Source organism: Salvia splendens, chromosome 22 (assembly GCF_004379255.2).
Source record: "Salvia splendens isolate huo1 chromosome 22, SspV2, whole genome shotgun sequence".
Classification (NCBI taxonomy): domain Eukaryota; kingdom Viridiplantae; phylum Streptophyta; class Magnoliopsida; order Lamiales; family Lamiaceae; genus Salvia; species Salvia splendens.
In genome coordinates this window covers 20,708,658-20,730,463 of record NC_056053.1, presented here as the reverse complement: position 1 = coordinate 20,730,463, position 21,806 = coordinate 20,708,658, and the positions used below count along the sequence as shown (strand labels likewise).

Genomic DNA, 21,806 nt, shown 5'->3' with positions numbered 1-21,806 from the left:
AAATATAATAGTACTCCTTGATTGCATAATTTGCATCCATTGGGAATCTAGGATTCATTTGGGACAAATATTGATGACCCTCATCATACAAGATGGAACTATCGTCCATTCAGAATTACAAAACTTTTAGGAGTAGTTGCAAGATTTTAGCCAGAGTAAAGTTTGCCAAAACTTGCAAAAACGCCCACAAAGTAATCACATTTTAATTTTTCTGTAACTAACTACATTTCAATAAAATCATATTGCAATATTTCACTGTATCAGACAAGGGCACTACATTTCACATAATTGAGTAAAATTATTACGGGTGAAATCCAGTCTACAACAAACAAAAACGACCTAGAACGTGCTCGAAATTTGAGTACATGGTTTCTTTTAACGAATAGATATGTAAACTGCCGCAAAACATTCAGATCTCTCACAACTTAATACAAGAATTAATAGACAATTTGCATGTTGAACTTTTGCCAACCATCAATTAATTAGAAAAGGTGAAAATGAAAGAAAAACAAAAAATTACCGGCACTGTGATTTGTCTTCCGTATGGTCGGTTAAAAATACAGGGCTACACAATCATTAGTTAAATCCATTCAGCCTATGGCTCCTCCTCGGGACAGTCGATTTCCAAATCTGCGAGGGTAATACTGATTTTATGGTATAAAAATAAACACCGATGTGAACTAAAAGATGCAATGAAAATATGATCATTGTGGAGGGCCAGTACAAACCTCGGGTAGGAAGCTTTATACATTGTGCAGAAATCAGATATCCATACGTGCTTGTCTACAGGTTATTCTTCTTCTTCGGGTAGTTGAAATTCAAGATCCAGTTTCTTCTTTAGATGTGATCTGTCAGCACTGGAAGGAAATATGTCAGTTCCAAACATCACATAAAACACAATTGACAGCCCGTCATATGAGGTTTGGAAAAAGGATCAAAAGCCAAGTCCCCTCTCAAATCCAAATGTACACACAATTAACTCATTTATCCATGCTAGAACTGAAGTAAACAAAATATCTCGATTAAACCATAAAATGGGCTAGCTTTTACATGCAAAAGGGACATTCAGCATTAGGTTAGACCAGGAGGAGTCCTTGGCTCCTTGCCCCATTTATCACAAATACAATTTAATGATGACATGAATTTCCACGGAAGACAAGGTTCAGTACTCTACTCCCTTTCCTCCTCAAACCACTACGATGAAAGAGACAGACGATAACAGGGCTAACAATGGAACACAAATCAAGTCACTTGTATAAACAATCCCAACTAGAACTTAGAAGGTATACCACAACTCTCACATGCCCTTCAGGCTTTACCAGAACTGGAAATTCCCCCTTCTACTGCTGCAAAGGTATCCACTATTACTCTCTAGCCCAAGTTCGGCTGGTCATTGGTTTCATCTAACAACCTTGGGTTAAAAGATTTCTTAAAAGTTACCTAAAGTATAGGAGAAAGATTACATTTGACAAAAAGTGTTTCCAGCTGTAACTTCACCCAGCTGATTACACTATGAACTCCTCCGCTCCCAACTTTTGGACCCTAGTTTTGCAGTTATATGAACAACCCTCTTTAACTTTCTTTTTTGTCATAAAAACAAAGCGTTAGATTGGATTTATTGATTAAAAATTCTAACCTAGTTCAAAAAAATCCTACTAGGCTACTATGCAAGAGAATCTTTGGAACCAATATTCATGGCTCAAAACTTTTGGCCACTAGTATTAAGGAGAGTTGAAAGGTAATGTATTGTGTGAGTGACAAATAATTAAATATTATGTAAAGGTATCCTAAAAATGACACAGCCCGTGTTACATGGGATGGCCAAAAAAAGGAAACAGGCCACGTATATTGGGACAGATGGAGTACTATATTGTTCAAGATTGGGAGTTCATATATATTTCGTTTACATTGATTCCTTATCACTGTCAATTCAAAGATTTTAAGAGAAAGGTGCGACCCATTAGCAAATACAAGGGGATATTTTATAAGAGCTCATAAGTTTATCTATGGTACTAAAATGACTATTATAAGAATTGCCCTTCGTCTAATTTTAATGCATATTATAACATGTTATGCCATTTTTGTATTTTATCTGAATTATTGACCTAAATCCTCAAATGGGCACAATATTTGACGCTGCTCGAATCAGTTCCAAACATCAGCAGCAATTCTGTAGAAACCGGTTGGCAATTCATTGATGAATAACTAAAATGTTTGAAATCGATAGGAATATGTTTTTACAAGTTTTTTAAGAAATCTTACCACCATTCAAGATACATGAGTTTTCTAGTGGTACTATATGTAATATATTCTTCACAACTGTCTGCTACTTGATAGTTACGAATCAGAGTATATAAAAGGACATGTGGCACACATGTGAATCTTTTCTTCTAGGTAAATTAAAGGGTAGGCTTAAATGCTAATCTGATAAAGTACACATACTTTTCAATTGCTTTACTTTGGTCGAGTGGTCTTGTTATTATTAAAAAAATATTAACTACAGATAAGTAACAAGAAAGTCTACTCTTTCCAATTCCAATACAATGCTTAGTATTAGTCTCCAAAGTGGCCAGGGGTATGGGCAAAATTGACAACTATGTTACAGTTATGATGATCTTATGCAGTGTCTTATGATCTCTACTTACACAGTTCACTAAATTTCCACATTTACAATTTTAAACAAACAGTGGGTATGACTTTTGAGCATATCTCCTGCAGCTGCTCCTTTTTTATCAACACATATAAACAAACTGAACATTCAAGGAATCTATATTGTCATCAAGTGTAGAGAACGAGCCTACCTGTTAATAGTTGGTCTATTTGGTGGCCTCATGCCAAAAACTGAAAAATCCAAAGACATTGGAGCGTGCTCACTCCTCTCCCCGGCTGCCTGCTTTGTCTCATTGCCATGGTCGTCCATCTTGATCGTATTGTGTGCATTCACATCAAAGCCCTCACGTTGAGGCATGACTCTTCTTTGTTTTCTAGGAGGAGACAGCACTGTTGGTCCATCCAGAGGATTAAACTCTGAGGCTTTTGGATTGGCCGGTTCCTTCTTTGGCGGAGGTCTTCGAAGCAAAGCAGGTTCTGTAGGTGGAGGTATGGAAGAAAAATACCTGAGGGAAAAGCAAAAGATAAATTTAAATGTTTTCCAACTAACTTCAGTACGGTTGAATAAGAATACCTATGCTCCAGAGCCTGCTGTGCTGAAATTCTTGCTTTAGGATCATACATGAACATCTTCCCTAAAAGGTCCAAACAATCATCACTAGCCATGGGAAACAATGTACGCAGTGTTTGACCAGGCACATGCTGATATTCCACATAATCTGGAAGATAGACCATATCTGACCATTGGGATGCCTTTGGCGTCCCAAAAGCCGCGAATATTTTTCCTAGTTGATCAATGTCACTGTTTCCCTGCAGAAAATCTAGTTTGAGCCCCATATCTCAACTACCGCAGGCATCACATGCTCAAATTTATCACACATATATGGCCTATAACAGATGGGTGCCTTGATCATAGCAAGAAAAACTGATAATTTAGGACGATGAAAAGATTTCAGAAGTACACTGCCTTCCAGAATTCCACTTAGCAAATATGAATGACAAAATGACATAAGCAGATTGAATTGCACCTGCAGAAAAGGTCGACGTAAAAGCAGCTCAGCAAATATGCATGCTGCGGCCCATACATCAACCCCTGGACCATATTGCTTGGCACCGAACAGAAGCTCGGGAGCTCTGTACCATCTAGCAAAAACCTAACACGACACTACAAGGTTCAATATGATTTCCCACAACACCTTGTATAAACAATTAATCGAATGGTCGGAGTAAGAAATACTAGTAGGTTCGAACAATATTTCATGCAACAAGTTTGAATGTGATCAGGGTCAGAATCCGATAACCCAAGACACAATACCTGATGTGTGAACCTTCGATCAGGGCTTCCAAATATACGAGCTAAACCAAAATCTGCAAGTTTAAGTTGTCCAGCAGGTCCAATCAGCAAGTTGTTCGGTTTCATGTCCCTGTTCAAACTAATATAAGAAACCAAAATAAATGAAAAGTTGAACTTGATTAGCTCTAAGAAAAAGAAAAAAGACCTATGCAGGACCCATTTTTTATGGCAAATGGAAAGCCCCTTCAGTGTCATCTGGATGTATGACTTGATGTCAGCTGGAGAAAGAACAATATTTCTATCACGAATAACAGCTTCGAGATCTGTCTCCATGAACTCAAACACAAGGTGCAAGTTCCCCTTGTGAGGGAATGCATCAATCAACTCGATGATGTTAGGATCCTTAAGCTCTTTGAGCAACTTAATTTCTCTTAAAGCTGTGAAATTGACACCTTCCTTCTGCTTCCCCAAACGAATTTTCTTGATAGCAACTACTTGCCCAGTCTGCACAAGTATATAGCTGAAATCAGAGCAGCTCACAGAAAATTGTCACAAAATGATATCGATACCAAAACCCCAAAATAACTGAAACACCCGTATCTTTCCCCGATTTCAGAAACTACAATAGATGGACGAGTGCAGCAATTACTAAAATAGAACACACAAAATTCAGAAAGGGGTAAAAGCTGCCTGATGACTCAAACCCCACAAAACCCTAGAACAATAATTAGAGGCAAATTGAGGCAGAAATTCCGAATATTGGCAAGATAAAATCGACAAGCACGTATGAGAAGTGGCGTAGGGATGGATGGTACCTTAGTATCGATGGCTTTGTAAACGACACCATATGTACCTTCACCGAGAACTTCGCGTTTGAGATAACGATCGGCTACCTTCTTGGTCAACAGCTGATCCATGTCCGCCATCTTTCTCCGCGTCTTCGCCCTCCCTCTTCAAGATTCAAGAACTTTGTGCTCAAATTCGTGGGTTTTTCGATAAATCAGAGTGAATACAAGTTGTCATCCTGCGATAAAACGGAGGTGTGAGCGAAGAACATATGACATACAATCGTGTGGAGATATATATATGCGGATGCAATTGCGATTGGGGGAACGCCGGAGGGAGCGTAGTGCGTGAGGGTGCCTGTGGTGGGACTGTGTTTCAACTTTTGTTTAATGGGTTTTTGCACTTTTGTTGCTAAACAAAATCAAGTAATGGAATTTCGGTACGGAATAATTTCCCTCAATATCCCTACTTATAGTATAATGTTTTCAATGAATCCTCAGACTTTTGATTCAATTGTGAAAATTAATGTTTTCAAAGTCCTATTTAATGTGACACAATATAAATTTGAATCGAGTAAAAGTAATTCCAGTTAAAAATATATTAGTACAACTTTATTGAATCGAGTAAGTAATTCTACTTATAAATATATAAACAGTGGTTTAGGGTGTCGTTCAAATAAATTCAACTATTTGCAACCCTGGATTATGAAAATATTCTTGTTTTATGAGCAACAACAATTCGATGATTTCGTTACTTTAATTTGGCGAATTGGATCATGATAAAATTAAATTAAGTTGTACTACAAGTAGATATATGTGATTATATAAGTTGTGTGGACCTAATGCATAAACCGAAGGAAAATGAGGATATTATAGTAGTTGGAATGATTGAAGTGATATGGATTTTGGATGGCCGTAATATAGGCTTTTAAAAAATATGTTAAATGGAGTAATGATAAAATAGAGAGATTAAGAGAGAATAGTACAGGGGAGAAAATAACATTGATAGAGGCTTTGCATTATATAATTTTTACTTAAATTTGGACAGACATAGAAATTTGATAGAAGAAAAATAATAGTAATAAAAGTATTTTTAGTGAGGGCTTGATAATAAGAGTATTTTCAGTGAGGGCTTGACTAATCAAAGTTCCGATTGGATAAAGTTGGTGATATTCTTTAGTAGTAGCTATTTAACTTTATCGAGCCGATATCAATCTAACAAGACCCCATTTGATATTACATCAAATAAAACTATAAAACTAATGCAATGAAAATATGAGATTATTTGGATCTAAAGTCTTTATTGTACGTCATAATAATATTGCTTACACAAATTTAACGTGAAAATGCTAGTAGTAGTATGGCAAAAATATTAAACTTTAAATAAAACTATTGATCCTGAAAAAATCACAATTTTTCATCGTATTTATACACTTAAATTTTAATTGAAAAGATTATGAACTCAAGCCTCATAATGAAATTCCCACATATTCGATTTCAATTAAAAGAAAAATCTAAAATCTAAAATTTACAATTGACTTTTTTTGGGTAGGGGGAAGGTTATACGATTTAACTACGTTTTCTGTAATTGCAAGAAGGTGGCGTCGCTTCAGATTGTCACCAACCAAGCAAAGCCGGCAGGGGGAAAGCTTTACTTTTTATGTGAGAGCAAGGAATGTTGTTTCTTCACGTGGTGCAATCCAAATTCATGAAGTCGAAGCCAATTCTTAGTCAACCTCAATGGGTGGTTCCGCTTTTGAGGGTTTAGCATTGAATTTATCTTAAATAAATGATAAAATTGAGAAATTGGTGAATGTTGTGTCGTATGATATGTTATTGTGACAATTGTTTGTGTATTCAAGCAATTTGGTGGATTTGAATGCAAAATCCTAATTTTGAATTTTGGATGAATTTTGAATTTTGGATGAATTTTGAATTTTGGATTTGATTTTGAATATGGATGGATGTATTTTGAATCTCTTACATACCATTATGAAATATATTTTTGAATTTCGATTAGCAATTCTGGATGAATTTTTTTATTGTGAATCTGAATCAGAAAACACACAACTTAATAAACATCAGCTGATCAACATAGTCCATGATATTCATAATCAAGCTCAAATAGGTCCAGAACATTTACAATTAGATGACTAGTAATCCGAGATTAAGCCTAATCGGGTTAATATTTCGCTAATCGATGGTTGACCGTAAAAAATTGACAGAACCGTAAAAAATGGATCTATACGACACAAATTTTATTCGTTATGGACTAATTTTTTAAAAATTGAATATTTTAGACCAAATTCGTATTTTGGCGCTTAGGACCAAAATTAACCTTAGTCTTTTATTTTTCAAGGAGAATATATAAATGTCAGACGAAAAAACAAATGCGAGGGAAAGAAAAACAAAAAAAAATCGCAGATGGAAGCTGAATGCAAAGGTTGCGATAGACCAAGGAAGAAGACGCGGCGAGAGGTATATTGGTTTATCCATCAATTAAATTGAATTGTTTCCTGTAATCATTGTTTTCTGAGCTGAAAAAATGAGCGTTTTTCGATTTAATATCGGTTTCGCAATCCATATGCTAAAGCAGATAATTGAGAAGAAGAAAGCAATCGAGAACAGGATCAAAGCTGCTTCTTCGGTGAAAGATCATCTCGCTACTTGTCCGCATTTTCGCCACTATCGAGGAAACGGTTTGTCTGCATCTCAAGCTTTGTCTCTTTACAGTTTTTCTAATATTAAACAGTAGTAATGGTTTAGGTAGGTGAAAGTATATGCTATTGTGACTGCATTGTAACATTTTGCTGTTGGCAATGTGATTTTTATTCTTTCTATTAGGAGTATTATTCTTATTTTTATTTTTGTTGTTGTGGTTTTGGGTTTTTTAAGAGCATAACATGTGCTAAGTAGTTGACTATGGTTGTTATGTGACCTTTCATGGCTTTATGGTGGCTATTCAAGTACTGAAATTGTAACAGCACTCTATGTTTGGAAAATTGGATTTGGGAAATGATTGAAAAGAAATCAAATGGACTTTTTTTTCCTGCAATTTTTTACTATTAGAAATCCCCGAGAAATGCTAGGCTTCAGATTTTTCCTGTTTTTAATCTATGTATCCTGTAATTGATGTATGATATCACTGTTTAAGCAGACATGCTCTTGTAATTGTTACTCTTTCTTGATTCCTGCATTGGATGCCTTCTGTTTTAAATATTCACAGTACTATCTAAATCATGTCATTACCAGGATTGCATGCGCATTTGGATTCAGGACGTGGCGATAGGCTCCCTGTTCGTACGAAACAATACATACAAAACCTTCTTAAGGTAGCCATGATGCCATATAATAATCCTTCTGCTGCGTTTCTCAAAAAATATGTTTTGATTTGTGTTTTTTTCTTTGACAACCCTGGATGTATTTTCTTATTCAGCTGAACATGGAGGCACCTTTTGGACCAGAGTGGTCAGATGAAGAAAAGACCAAGAGACGTGATATGGTTGCGCCAGAAGCTCGTTACATATTTGTGCATGAGGTATCAGATGAGGATGCTGATAAAGCATTAGAGCTCAGGGACGTGGAGAGGCCATGCAATTGTAAGGGCTCTATTGTTGGTTTTGTACATTACCGATTTACTCTGGAGGAAGAGGTGCCTGTACTTTATGTTTATGAATTACAGCTTGAGCATCGTGTTCAAGGAAAGGGACTAGGGAAATTCTTAATGCAATTAATTGAGCTAATTGCTTCTCAGGTATTGTTATATGTTCCTATTTTCATTTAGCTGAAATATATTTTTCATATCAAAATTTGAGTGAGGCTTATGGGGGTTAATGAAGTGGGGTATTGGAATGAAAAGAAGATGGTTTTTTGGTGTGGCAGAATCATTCCCTGGCACTCAAGTTCATTTCGAAAAGTGAGGAATCAGTCATTTTGTTTTTGTTTGGGGGTCTGGGTATGTGTTAGCCATTCCCATTCCCCATAAATTGCTAATTTCCCCCTTAAAGTACCTATGCCGAATCAGGATTTTGTGTGAGAAAAAAATCGTTTGAACAAATTAGTTCACAAATGCCAACCCACTAGTGATGTCTATACCATTAAAGAATATATTACTGGTCTCTTTGAATTCTCTCTCCATTGATTTCACTAACATGGCCTATGAAATTCAAATGTCACTCATTTCTGGTTGAAACAATTTCTCCTAATGCCTAATGGCGAGGTTCCCCTGTTCAGAGAAACGCATGCTTATCTTGCTTCTATTTCAGAATGGAATGGGTGCTGTGGTTCTAACCGTCCAAAGAGCAAATCCAATGGCAATGAATTTTTATATATGTAAACTGAGGTGGGTCGTTGTGTATACCACTGTTTGAAGTGATTTAAATGGTAAATATATAATTTATTTTTATGTAGAATCATAAAGAGAATAAAAGTTCTGAACCGCCAACTGCCAGCCAGGGCTACGTCTAGTTTGAACATCACAGTCCACTAGCTAATCTACTCCAGATTATATATCACTTAACTGGTTTTTATTCTGCGTATAATGAAACAAGAAAATGAACATAGCCACATGACTTGTATCCGTGATATTTGTAATTTCTCTTAACTTGGTTCTGCAATGCATTACAAAGAATAGTTGCGGCACATGATCTTTGACACTTGACTTTTACCTGTCTGATGTCTACAATAATTCATGGCATGTAACTAACTAAACTGAGATTTGATATTTCTGTTTCTCACTACAAGCTCTATAGAAATATTTCTCATACATCACTTTTTTAGCAATGGTTTGCTCAGGCAGACACTTTCAAAACCAGTTTCAAGATTCTTTTAGGGATGATCCCAGCAATTTACTTATAGGAGAATGTAAAATGTAAAGTACGATTAGTAATTGCTTTGCCTAAAATTGCTTATGTAACTTTTGTTATCAGCACATTAAGTCATCACATTCTGGTTGACATTTTACTTTTCAGCAAACTGCAAATCTTCTCTCGGTAAAGTATGACGACTTTCATGTAAAAAAACAATGTCTTGTCTCATAGTTTATTTTGTTTCATAATAAATTACTGAAGAACTTCATTATACAAGGGGCTTCGATATTATACCATAAGATATTTTTTCTGTGAAGTTTGTTTTCTGGCCTCCATTTCATGCGTAGCTTCATTAAGCAAAAAGGAAATATCTTTCTCGCAATTCATGTGTACTATCCACCTGCAATATCATGCTTGACAGGCCCCAGTTGCTTGGGAAGAACCATGACTCTAATGCTTCATTGGTTTTTTTTGGTGGGGCTGGTATTTGCGTAGCTTCTCAACTATTCTTTATTGCATTTTAATCTCTTTCAGGTACACAATTGCTGCAATTTCTCCCTCAAAAGTTAATCCGGTTAGAACACTCTATCGATACTGACAACTTTTATCCAACTTCTCCAATATGGTGAAAACTTAATATTTTAAACCTTGGAACTCCCATATTCATATTGTTATTATCTTTTTTCCTCTTGCAGTTGGGACCAGAGAAAAACTATGAGATACTTTGTAAGTCATTACACAATGAAGCTCAGGCAGTCTTGGAGGTGTGTTTATAATTTAACGTGTTTAACATGTAAACATATGATATTTTCCAGCCAATGCACTTTGACGCCTTTTAATGTTAAACCACGTAAAACAGCCCCGAACTCGAATGATTTGATTGAGAGAACTGCTGTATAGCTTAATGAAAAACCTTAAAATACTAATGAATTTTTTTGTAGAGTGATTTATCGCGAAGCTCCAGCACTCTTGGAGGTTCAAGCTCTATACTAGTGTGTTCATATATATCTAAAATTTCTATCTAGTATGCTCACATAATATCTAGAGATGTCAAACATTGCTGACCCACTCAGCCCAATTTTTGGACGAGTTTGACAATCTTTTAGTCCAACCCAATCAGTTTGACACATCTAACGATATTCAAGAGAGAAAAAAGAAATGGTTAATTTATCATGACAAAATTAAAGGATAGTTTTTGTCAAAAGAATAGATGAAATTCATTCTTGAAAATAAGGAATATGTAATACTAAGGGGGAGGAAGGGATGACTGATCCCATCCGCATGGATTACTAATTCCATGGAGAATGATAATTTCCAATTGTAAAATTATGCCAAGTCATGATATTAGGAATTAACATATTCCTTTCCCACCTTATTCTTGCATTCCAGTCACTTCCTAAGCTTATTGATTTGAAAATATCCTGCTTGAGTTTATACAGATATTCCACTACTCTTATTTAACCCTTCCACCCCCTCCACATTTAAAACTGATTAACGTCATGTAAGCTATAATAAGGATAGCAATCTTAAAAAATCTTAAAACTATATATTAGTGATAGTAACTTACTACCAAATAATCTCCATTTTCATGACAGCATTTATTTTAGTCAACTGACTTGTACTCTTTTATTTGTTTAGTGGCTCCATTTATGTTCTTTTATTTTTGAATTCGTTATTCACTTCTGTTAAAGTTCAACTTGAACTTAACAAATTTCAACAATTCAAAATGTTGGTTGTAGATGATATATCTGATTATATCATCTCATTGAAGCTCCAGCACTCTCTGTGCATTTGCCATCATAAATTTACAAATCTGGCGGCGGGGGAGTGGTGGAGGTGGTACATAATGATTTGCTTATATACTCTAGGTAGCTACAAAATATAGGAATTAGTCATTCGGATCTACTTAATATAAATTGGTTTCTGAATAAGCAGTTCAGCTTGACATGGCGCTGTTTTGCATTCCTGGGAGTTTAGACACCTCTACGTATGCAGTGAACCTTGCGTAAACCGGTCTATGATCAGATAATCTGGATTCAACTCTGTTGTACTGGATCTGCTTCAGTCCTTTGCCAAACCAAATTATTCTATCACACCTGCACAAATTCTACTTCTATCACATCTGGGAACAGTTAGTTGAGTAGAAAATTTAAAGGGGAAAATGGCTTACCATGCTGGAGCTCGCATTCTCTTCACTTTTATTTTTTGACCCGATCCATAATAGTCATCCGAGTTCTGGTCATATTTATATGTAGGTGCAAACTCAATTAGTTCCTCATGCCATTCTTTGTTCATCTCAGCTATCAGCTTTATTTGAATTGTGCAGAATTAAATTATTAGAATAACTGACTGTGGCTACTCTAGGTGAAGTACGTTTTTTAATACAATCAACTGTATTCCTAGTTTTCTTTACCTGATCATTTTCTAAGAGTAAACTCCATTCTTTATTCTTCACCAAGGATCTCGTTGTATCTTCAGGCAGGTGAATCCTGTAATTTAAATCTCCTAGCCAAATCACCCGGCTGTTGCAAAACAGGAGCAACTTTTGAGCATAAGAGGCTACATGAGTGAATACAGTATTGATAATAAGTATTGTTTTGAAGTTATTCAAAACAAGTTAGAAATGCTCTTATGTTAAGTTCAAGTAAATTGTTCATATTTTCCATGTATAAAAAGCTTAGAAGGTATTAGCACTACAAGTTATCAAGTGACTAGTGCTTTCAAGAAAGCAGTACTTATGCTTAAATTTGCATTAAAAAAGTTCAACTTCAGTTCATCTCCCATAAAATAACAGGCAGCATAATCACTATGTGATCTGAGTGATGTATCTGATCTACGTACTCATGGTCTAAAATTTTTCTGGGCAAATGCTGGAGGGGTTCAGGCAGAAATAGGGTGCGCGCTAATATATGTGCTGCATCTGCATTTCGGTGTCTCTCATCGCCTTCTTTACCACCTGAAGCCAAATGGCTACATACAAAACAAAAGCTTGTTTCATGCAAGCAAAATCTGATGGAGACTGAACCCTGTTATATCGTATAGATTCAGTTAGTTACTACTGGTAAATCAGTATACTTCAAAACAAATTTGGAAGTAATATCGCATGCAATGTACGACACATTACCATTAAGAGTAGGTTATCTTCATAATTTATCATTGACATTCATCAAGTCTGATTCAAACTTATTACCTTGTTTCCCAGGCGCCCCAAGATACCACATCCGACGCATGAGACACCCAGATTGCTGATGTACTGGTGTAGCTCAGTTCTTGCCCATATGGTAATATATATTCCTACCATTTGTTTACTTATTATGCATTTATAATCTGTGGCATTGGACTTGGTGGAGCTCTGTGTTTTTAGGGGATAAATTCTTTGTGACTCTCCAATTTCTGTCTTTTGTAATGTATCTTCTGCTGGTGTCCTCTTGTTTAGGGCCGCTTTAATAAAAGAGTTCCACTTCACTGAAACGTCGCTATTTTCTGTCGCCAAAATATTTCCAGCATTGAGAGGGACAATTTCTTGAAACCTGGCAAGAGTTATTAGTTAAAAAAAAAATTTAAAAGCTAATTCTACTCTCTTTCATTTAGCTAGAAGTCATAGATATGTAACTTTACATGCTCATAATAGTTAAAGATTACCCCAACACATATATATCTGCCATGGTGTCTTCAGTGTTGAGCAACTTGTCGAGGTTCAAGTTGTCTGGAGGGCGGATGCCTCCTACGTTCCAAGAGCCTACAAAGAGTCTTTTTAGGGGGAAAAAGAAAAAGAAGCAGACGCATGCGGTTAGAACTTAGAAACAATAATGGTTATATTTTCTATGCCTCGTAGCATATAGAAGTTGATCGTACTTGAAAGATTCGTGATGAATATAATACTCTTGGGAGCGGAAGTAAGCTTGATTTGAGCTTTGTGCTGAAGCTTGTGACATATTACCCGAGTGTGGAATGGAAGTATCATCGTTCACTCTTTTCCTAAGGATATTACTTGCCTCCATGATAAGCTCTGCGACCATGGTGTCAACGGGCAAACTTTTCTTTCTTAACTATAGAGAAGTGCATGCTCTCACTTCCCTCGTGGGGTATCTGTGTTGTAGAGCAGTATTTTTATAGGTGGAAGTAAACTGCGAAAGTGCAGAAAATAGTGCAGGTTAGATACAGCTTATAAAAGGATTAGATATAAGGGTGGTGGGTGGGTGAATATGTAGGCCTGACTGAATCCAACATCAATAACGAAATGGAAAGGGATCGATTTGGCTAGTTGGAAGGGGCTTTTATCGGTGGGGTCTACTGAAAGGAAAAGTTAATCTTGTTATAGCAAATACAAGATAAAGTAATGCTGAAAATGATGTAGAAGAAAATGAGACAATCTCAACTTGGAAGTAGGACTAACTTGCATTCATTGAAAATGAGACAACCTCAACTACATTAGAGACTTAATCTTCTTGTTGAGATCATTATGAACTTTTACTTTAGATAATTATCATTCTTGGCCATCCTTTTTCTTATCTGCATTACCACTTGATTTTGAGTCAACGCCGCTAAACATTTCCAGAATTAGGCAGGCGATCTTTGCTGCGCCTACAAATCCATACCACAAATTCTTGTAATTTTCTATTTAGAATTACAGTTGTTTTCAGTGAGGTTCTTGTCGTATGTTTTGTTTGCCTCAGTTTTTAACTGTTAATTGCTTCTCTCTATATCTTGTTTTGAATTAATAATAATTTTAAAGGCGTTACTAAAACATGAGAACTTTAGCTTCAGAGGTTATTCACACGAATACATGTACACAGCACAATCTTTTTTGTTTGAATGACTGAGTAATTTTAAAGATAGCATGATAGTGGATTCAAAACTTGAGAGTTTTAGGCCATCTGCAGCGTATCTCGCTGGCGTCTCGGTCTTTTCTAGCCGAAATGAGACACCAACGTGTTGCGTGCATCTCGTCTCGTGGAGCATCAAAATGGGGAGAGAAGGCTGGCGAGCCAACTCGTGAACTTTGAAACGAGTAAATTTAATTTCTTTGGAGTGCGAAATATTAAAGGCTATTGGCGGCTAAACTTAGTTTAGCTCGTGAACTTTGAAACAAGTGAAAAAAATACACGAACTTAGTTGTTGTGGCAATTTTCCCATAAATTTAGTTTTCACCCAAATTATGGGCATTGAAAAGGAAATCATGCATAGAATCTTTATACCCTGTAATTTCATTAGGATTTCAGATTAAATAAAATTCTTGAAATTATAGGGAGAGTTGCAAGAAGGAATTCGACTAAAAACGACTTTTTCCTTTGAGATTGCACAAGAAGGTTAATTGAAGCTAGCTCATGGAATAATTGATCAGGAAGCTTGGTTCTAGTATCGACGTCTATGACTACCAAAAGACAAAATTCTGAAAGTATAAAACAAGAAACCATTTCATAGGTTCTAACGGGTGCAAATTATCGTGAATTGAATTTTGTTATTTTCACTTTCAGCTAATCGGAATTGGTTTGTCTAATGTCCACTATGGAGTGGAAGCGGCTATAGCCGCGAGGGTGGGCGGTCGGTGGGCGGACTATAGTGGCGAGGTTGTCCGCCACGGGGGCGGACGCGGCGGACGTGGCGAGAGACGGCGGACGTGCGATCGCCGGGTGAGGGGCGAGGACGCGGCGGGGGGGGGGGGGGACATAGCCGCGCCTATAGGCGCGACGACTATAGTGCGGACATCCGCCGCGGCACCTGCGGTCAAAATTAAATTTTTTTTTGTTTTTTTTCCTCTATAAATACCACTCCTCACCACTTATTTTTCACCATTTTCACAAAATCCATCCACTCACTATCTACACAACCACTCTCTAAAAAATGCACCGAGGAGACGACGAATCACCCGACTCTCAGGAATCGGGATATGACAGCAATCCATCAAACCCCTCGGCCTATCCTTCGCAGCCATCGGGTTTTGGCGGATATGCTTCTCAGCCGTCAGGCTTTGGCGGATATGCGCCTCCGTCCCAGCATTGAAGTTGGAATCAATCTCCCCCACCGTGGGCATCGAGTCCACCACTTCCTCCATCTCAGTCGTGGAGGTCTTCTCCAACTCCGCCACCGAGTAGACGGTGGCGGAGTTTTGTAGTTGTATTTTATTTTAATTATTCGTTGTATAATTTTACTAGTTTGCAATACAACGAATATTCGGCCCTAATTACCTCGTTTTCTAGTTATTCACACTGCGATTATTTAAATTACACTTGATTGAAACTAAAAATATTTTAAAATGAAAATTGATTATAAAATTTAGGGGCTATTGGAGGTGTCCACTATAGTGGCGGAAATAGAATTTTGGGGCCGTGGACAACAAAAAATTGGGGCTATGGATAAAAATTAGGGCGGGGCTATTGGGCGTGTCCGCCTTATAGTGGATCCACAATAGGGCGGACGACGGACGATGCGTCGTCCGCGCCCTAAGCTTAGTCCGCGGACGATAGAGCATCGTCAGCGCCATCGTCCGCCCACTGTGGGCGACGCGGACGATGCAACGCGTTTTAGTTTTTTTTTTTAAATCGAAAATTTTATTTATATAAATACCTCATCCTCAGATTTCATTTGTAACTTTTCGATTCACTTTTCAACTCTCAAAATATGCTATAAAATGGATTCTGGTGGATACTCAAGTCCTGGTAGCCCGATATTTGGAGATGGCGCACGGTGGCCGGTACACAACCTGACGAATATCGGTCGTTCGATGACAACACGCAGTACGACCCCGACTTCAGTACGGATTCATACGGTCTCGATGAGTTGCACCGGAAGTTAGGGCTTTTGTAGAATAGTCAATTTTTTTTATAACCATTGTAACTTTTTAAATCAATGTATTATTTGTCGTTTCTATTTAATCGTTGTGTTTTTTAATTAGTTTGCATTTATATATTTGAAAACATTTAAATTAATTAACAAAACAATAGTAAAACCTATAGCGGCGCCCCACTGCAGGTGAAAAGGCAGGAGGATAAAATGCTGACGTGACGATGCATATGACGGGCTTTAGGGTGCCCTTAGGGCGCCCAATGTGGATGCCCTAATGCTTGTTGTGATTGTATGAGTTTTAAATTAATGAACGTACAAACAAAAAAGTAAAGAAAAAAGACAATGAACAACCAATCAACAATGGACAATCAAGCAACTATTAAGCCAATCAGATTACTCTGTTTGATTTGTGTAGTGTTGAGCATTATTTGTCACCTTACATAGTCGTCGCAATCTGATTGGCTGGCCGGTAATCAAAAAAGCATGCATATATTATTGTTTCATTAGATATAATGATAGTGGGGATTTATTTAATTAATGGTGTTGGGGCGACGTTAAAATTTTCATTACAAAAAATAAACCAATCACCTTCACCACTCCACTAGTGAAACAGTTGATGCAGCGTCTACTAAGATTATTAACCCCTTTTTCTATTGGCTCATTAATGTAATTGTTTTTGTCTGTTTAGCTCAATCAGAAAACTTGGAGTATTAAATTCGAAAGCTTATGCTCTTTTTGATTAAAAAAAAAACCAAAGTAGGAAAATTGCTACTCCTAAATAGGATGGTTCATGGAGAGAGAACCATGTTTAAAATACTAAAACTATTAAAGTTGGTTATAAGTTATAACAACATATGTCAAGTCAATATTACTTAAAGTAAGTGAAAGGTTTAAATCATGTAATATGATACAGTATTATGTTGTTTTCAGTTGGGGCATATTACATGATTTCGATAAGCCAAATATATAATGGGGTGCAGGCCATCAACTTTGGCATTTCAAAAAATGTCATTCTTAGCTTGATTTATTTTAACCTAAGATATATATAAGATGTTGTTGGGTCAATTTCTATGTAACTCAACCTATCAATTTTCTTTGAACCAACAAAACCACTTAGTAAAACAAGAAAGTTTAATCTGTCAAAAAAAAGCAAAACAAGTTTAAGGGCATTTAGACATCGATGTTTTATAATATTAAAATAATAATAATAATAATAAAAAATCTCTACATATTCTTAAGCATCCATCATCGTGACCATGCTAATATCAAGTGTCTCACAAAATTTTAAATAGCATCCATACATTTTATTAAGTATTTAATAAATAAAATAAAATTTAACGAATATTTTAAGTTCTGAGTTGCGAAGATTTATCATTCTACTACCTATGGATAATGGAATGTTTCCTCCTTTTCATTGGGACTGGAAAAGGATAATATACATTCTTGCAGGGAAATTTAATAATCTCCATTTCATCATAACTTGCTTCTTATAAAGTCAATACTTCTTGTCACGCCCGCATTTCCTAAGGATAGGAAGTACGGTGGACCGCGACTAGGGGAGGAATAAAGAAGCGGGGAAGAAAGGGGAGAACAGGAATATTTGACCCAAAAACATTTATTAAAAAGAAGTTCACTTCAAACATTGTACTAAGAAGACATTACTAAAGTTAATGTAAACAGAGTTAAATAAAAACAATGTATCGGATTACAAAGCAGCGGAAAAGACCAAAAGACAGATGATGCCGGGTATGACGACACGACACCATCCAAAAGACCAAGTAAAACACTCATTTGGCTTTCACTGCTCAACATCCGTCATCCCCTCGCCGCTCAACCTGCACATTAAGAAAACAACATGCATGGCTGAGTACTTATTGCACTCAGTGGACACACGCCAAAATCATAGTTTGTCATGCCACATCAGTGTAACCTTGGGGTTTTAAGTGTAAGAAAATAACCCAAGTACACAAAATATATTTCATAAATTCGACTGCGCAGTCATTTTCAGATATTGCCACCCTTATTCCCACCATCATACACTATCTGATCCAACGGTGACAAGGGGCGTGGCCACACCCCAGGTCAACTAGACCGGCCAACTTGCTCTCAGATGGCTCCCGGTCTCGTGTACACTAGCCTGAGGGTTCGCAGCCCAACAGACCCGAATTCGATTAAACATATGTGGTAAACCACTTCAGATAGGTTTCAAATCAAAACAATTGGCAAGACAAACAGTTCACCTCCATAAACATTTCCGGAACAAAGTCCGTATTAAAAAAAATAGCCCACATAAAAGTAGGGTAGAAAAGCCCACCTCGATTGCTTAGCTTTTAAAACAGTTCCCTTCAACCACACTTTCCTCGAAACAGTCACCCTTTTGACAGATAAATAAATCGTGATTAGAGTCAGGGTAGACGATGTTTAACGACAATGCATGATTCCTACGTGGACGACTTCAACATCTAGCACGTTTCACGTACACACACTTAACAACATGTTATAACAAACACACAAAAAAAACACGTCCGAAACACACCACGCACGCACCCGACACGCATACCACGTACCCAAGACGCGCACACGACACAAACACAACACTCAAACTCCCGGAACACCCACACTGCACAAACGGCTCACCTGGCCCGGAACAGGTTCGGGAAAAAGGCTCGGCGTCTCGGCCTGGCTCGGTACCTCGGCCGGCTGTCTCGGCCGCCTATGTCTCGGCACCTCGGCCGACCATCTCGGCCGCCTGCTCGGCACCTCGGCCGACCATCTCGGCCGTCTGCTCGGCACCTAGTTTACACCCCTTTTCCTCTGACCCCCGATTCTCAAACCCTATACGACAAACACACCACGCATTCTACATCCCAAAACACACCCAAACACCTGGGATCATCCCTTCCAGACTCTCCACAAAACTGCCCTAGGCTGAACCCTAAAACTCTCGGCCAACACACACGAAAACTCTCGAACCAAACACTGATTTTCCCGAGCCATCTCTTGGCCAAACACACCCACATACTTCACAAAACACAACACTCAGAAACACACCCAAAGCACATGAAAACATCTCCCAAAAACATACAACTCGCGAATCTGCGCAGTCTACTTGCAAAAACATAATAAAATCATACGACATCCAATGAAGCTGAAATTTACACACCACACCGAAGACACATCCAAGTTTATACGGTTAAAATTTCGTACCAAAAGGAGATCGTTTGCTCAGTCAAAACGGGGTCGGAACCCACTGTCAGTTACTATCAAAACATGCTTGACAACAACACATAATCACAAAACCTATTCAGCATCTAAACCTTCCCAAAAACGTCCTACATGCATGTTTTTTTCGAATTTAACAAGGGTTAGGGTTTGGGTTACCTTTCCCGGATAGTTCAAACGTAATTCGAGCAGTTTACTTCTTCCTCCGACTCCGATTCACAACGAGCGAGCGTAACACCTTGAAGAATTCGAGATGATGATGAGGGGGAATGAATGGGGAAAGGTAAACCGAGAGGGAGGAGGGCGAGAGAGCTTACCGGTGAGAGCACACTTCGAGAGAGATGAGCGCTTGAGAGAGAGACCGAGAAGAGAAAAAGTATGGAAAAGAGGGGGGGTATCGGTTATGAGGGAGTGGGGGAGGTTGAGAGATTTGTGGGGAGAGAGGGAGGGTTTTCGAAAAAGAGAGAGGGAGAGGGAGAGAAAAACCGAGAGAGAGGGGGGGTTTAATTTATTAATTAAGATATTAATTTGCTTTTCAAATAACCATAAAACTAAATATTCACACCCATAAATAATATAAAACAAATAAAACATACCACACCATATCTTAAACAAGATATTCACAAAAGCAAACACCCCTTAAATAAAAAAAAACGGACATTACATTCCTCCCACCTTAAAAAAAAATTTCGTCCCGAAATTTCATCCAAGATCATTCAAACAGCTCCGGAAACTTCTCTCTCATCTTATCTTCTAATTCCCATGTTGCTTCCTCGACTCCATGATTCCTCCACCGTACCTTCACCGAAACAATTGACTTATTCCTCAATTCTTGCACCCTTCGATCCAAAATAGCCTCGGGCTTCTCCTCATAACTTAGATCGGGATTTAGGACCATCATCTCTTCTTGGTGAACTATGTGTGTGGGGTCAAACACGTACTTCCTCAATTGTAACACATGGAAGACGTTGTGCACATTCCCAAAGCTTGGTGGTAAGGCCAATCTGTATGCCACCACGCCGACTCTATCCAAAATCTCGTATGGGCCGATAAATCGAGGTCTCAGCTTTCCTTTCACTCCAAAACGGGTTATTCCCTTAGAAGGGGAAACTTTCAGAAAGACCTTTTCTCCGACCTCGAATTGTAAATCGGTCCTTCGAACATCCGCGTATGACTTTTGTCGATCCTGTGCCTCCTTGATCCTCCCACGGATTTGTCGGACAATCTCTATCATCTCTTCTACAGAGTCTGGTCCGAGAATTCTTCTCTCACCCACTTCATCCCAATAAAGTGGCGATCTACACTTCCTTCCATACAATGCCTCGTATGGAGCCATCTTGATCGTCGCCTGGTAACTATTATTGTACGCAAACTCAACCAATGGCAACACTTCTTCCCAACCCCAGCCTCGATCAAGCACCACGGCTCGTAGCATATCCTCTAAGGCTTGTATTGTTCTCTCCGACTGCCCGTCGGTTTGTGGGTGGAAAGCTGTACTGAAACTCAACTTAGTCCCCAACTCGCGCTGCAGGCTTGTCCAAAATCTAGAAGTGAATTTAGCATCACGATCAGATGTGATTGTCGCAGGAACTCCATGCAAGCGTATAATTTCCCGTACATATACCTTAGCCAACTGATCGGATCCATAAGTGGCACGAACCGGCACAAAATGGGCAGATTTGGTGAGGCGATCTATAATCACCCAAATCACCGTGTTCCCTCGCTGGGATTTTGGCAGTCCTACCACAAAGTCCATTGCAATATGTTCCCACTTCCATTCCGGAATCTCGAGGGGTTGCAATTTCCCATAGGGCCGTTGGTGTAGCGCCTTTACTTGTTGACATGCCAGGCATCTCTCCACAAATGCCGCAACATGCTTTTTCATACCGTTCCACCAAAACTGTCTTTTCAAGTCTTGATACATTTTGGTGCTCCCTGGATGAGCAGCGTATGGGGTTTCATGTGCTTCTCTCATGATTTCCATCCTCAGGCCTTCATCCTTAGGCACACACAACCTTCCCTTGTAGGTGAGACCGTTATCCGCTGCCTCACGGAAACTTCCGGGTTCACCCGTCCTCACTTCTGAGCGAATCTTTTCTAGTAACGTATCTCGCCGTTGAGCTTCTACAATTCTGGCTCTTAAGTCGGGTTCCATTACCAACGTGGCTACTATTCCTTCCACAGTCTCGGGTATTCTCACTACTTCCAACCGCATCTTACTGAACTCTTGGATTAAACTCTCCTCGATAGTAAGAAAGGTGGCCAGCTGAGATTGAGACTTCCTACTAAGAGCATCGGCCA

The 21,806-nt window shown here is 38.2% G+C and overlaps 3 protein-coding genes across 6 annotated transcripts; 1 reads left to right on the top strand and 2 right to left on the bottom strand.

The window, feature by feature from the left end:
• Positions 1–373: 373 nt before the first annotated feature.
• Positions 374–5,126, bottom strand: LOC121786087 (cyclin-dependent kinase D-3-like). 2 transcript variants are annotated; one of them, XM_042184614.1, is made up of 9 exons: positions 4,971–5,117; positions 4,720–4,875; positions 4,110–4,408; positions 3,926–4,034; positions 3,639–3,764; positions 3,185–3,420; positions 2,802–3,116; positions 729–857; positions 374–644 (listed from the first exon to the last, which is right to left on the bottom strand). In XM_042184614.1, exons 2-8 carry the CDS (start codon positions 4,828–4,830, stop codon positions 791–793), a joined length of 1,263 nt encoding a protein of 420 aa, XP_042040548.1. In that variant the 5' UTR covers positions 4,831–4,875; positions 4,971–5,117; the 3' UTR covers positions 374–644; positions 729–790. The 2 variants fall into 2 exon arrangements, with proteins under 2 accessions (XP_042040548.1, XP_042040547.1); XM_042184613.1 differs by having other exon boundaries at positions 374–630; positions 4,720–5,126.
• A 1,930-nt stretch (positions 5,127–7,056) lies between these two features.
• LOC121786299 (N-alpha-acetyltransferase 40-like) lies at positions 7,057–16,464 on the top strand. Of its 2 annotated transcripts, none has more exons than XM_042184908.1 (9): positions 7,057–7,167; positions 7,286–7,388; positions 7,942–8,021; positions 8,126–8,443; positions 8,955–9,031; positions 10,032–10,071; positions 10,193–10,261; positions 12,700–12,778; positions 16,152–16,464. In XM_042184908.1, exons 1-8 carry the CDS (start codon positions 7,114–7,116, stop codon positions 12,727–12,729), a joined length of 771 nt encoding a protein of 256 aa, XP_042040842.1. In that variant the 5' UTR covers positions 7,057–7,113; the 3' UTR covers positions 12,730–12,778; positions 16,152–16,464. The 2 variants fall into 2 exon arrangements, with proteins under 2 accessions (XP_042040842.1, XP_042040840.1); XM_042184906.1 differs by lacking the exon at positions 16,152–16,464 and adding an exon at positions 12,934–12,968.
• LOC121786298 (type IV inositol polyphosphate 5-phosphatase 9-like) lies at positions 11,263–15,032 on the bottom strand. 2 transcript variants are annotated; one of them, XM_042184904.1, is made up of 7 exons: positions 13,353–15,032; positions 13,140–13,247; positions 12,688–13,027; positions 12,339–12,523; positions 11,911–12,019; positions 11,668–11,804; positions 11,263–11,593 (listed from the first exon to the last, which is right to left on the bottom strand). In XM_042184904.1, the coding sequence occupies exons 1-7, from the start codon at positions 13,514–13,516 to the stop codon at positions 11,434–11,436; spliced, it is 1,203 nt and encodes a 400-aa protein (XP_042040838.1). In that variant the 5' UTR covers positions 13,517–15,032; the 3' UTR covers positions 11,263–11,433. The 2 variants fall into 2 exon arrangements, with proteins under 2 accessions (XP_042040838.1, XP_042040839.1); XM_042184905.1 differs by having other exon boundaries at positions 11,668–11,732; positions 13,353–15,030.
• Positions 16,465–21,806: the final 5,342 nt, after the last annotated feature.

What these genes read in the sequence shown, in the direction of transcription:
- LOC121786087 (XM_042184613.1), bottom strand. Translation starts at nt 4,830, where the DNA reads ATGGCGGACATGGATCAGCTGTTGACCAAGAAGGTAGCCGATCGTTAT. An exon ending in ACAAAGCCATCGATACTAAG is followed by an intron (nt 4,409 to 4,719) that starts GTACCATCCATC and finishes ATACTTGTGCAG; the next exon opens with ACTGGGCAAGTAGTTGCTAT. An exon ending in AAAAAATGGGTCCTGCATAG is followed by an intron (nt 4,035 to 4,109) that starts GTCTTTTTTCTT and finishes TAGTTTGAACAG; the next exon opens with GGACATGAAACCGAACAACT.
- LOC121786299 (XM_042184908.1), top strand. Translation starts at nt 7,114, where the DNA reads ATGGAAGCTGAATGCAAAGGTTGCGATAGACCAAGGAAGAAGACGCGG. An exon ending in GGAAGAAGACGCGGCGAGAG is followed by an intron (nt 7,168 to 7,285) that starts GTATATTGGTTT and finishes ATGCTAAAGCAG; the next exon opens with ATAATTGAGAAGAAGAAAGC. An exon ending in ACATACAAAACCTTCTTAAG is followed by an intron (nt 8,022 to 8,125) that starts GTAGCCATGATG and finishes TTTCTTATTCAG; the next exon opens with CTGAACATGGAGGCACCTTT.
- LOC121786298 (XM_042184904.1), bottom strand. Translation starts at nt 13,516, where the DNA reads ATGGTCGCAGAGCTTATCATGGAGGCAAGTAATATCCTTAGGAAAAGA. An exon ending in ATTCATCACGAATCTTTCAA is followed by an intron (nt 13,248 to 13,352) that starts GTACGATCAACT and finishes CCCCCTAAAAAG; the next exon opens with ACTCTTTGTAGGCTCTTGGA. An exon ending in AGAATGCGAGCTCCAGCATG is followed by an intron (nt 11,594 to 11,667) that starts GTAAGCCATTTT and finishes GAATTTGTGCAG; the next exon opens with GTGTGATAGAATAATTTGGT.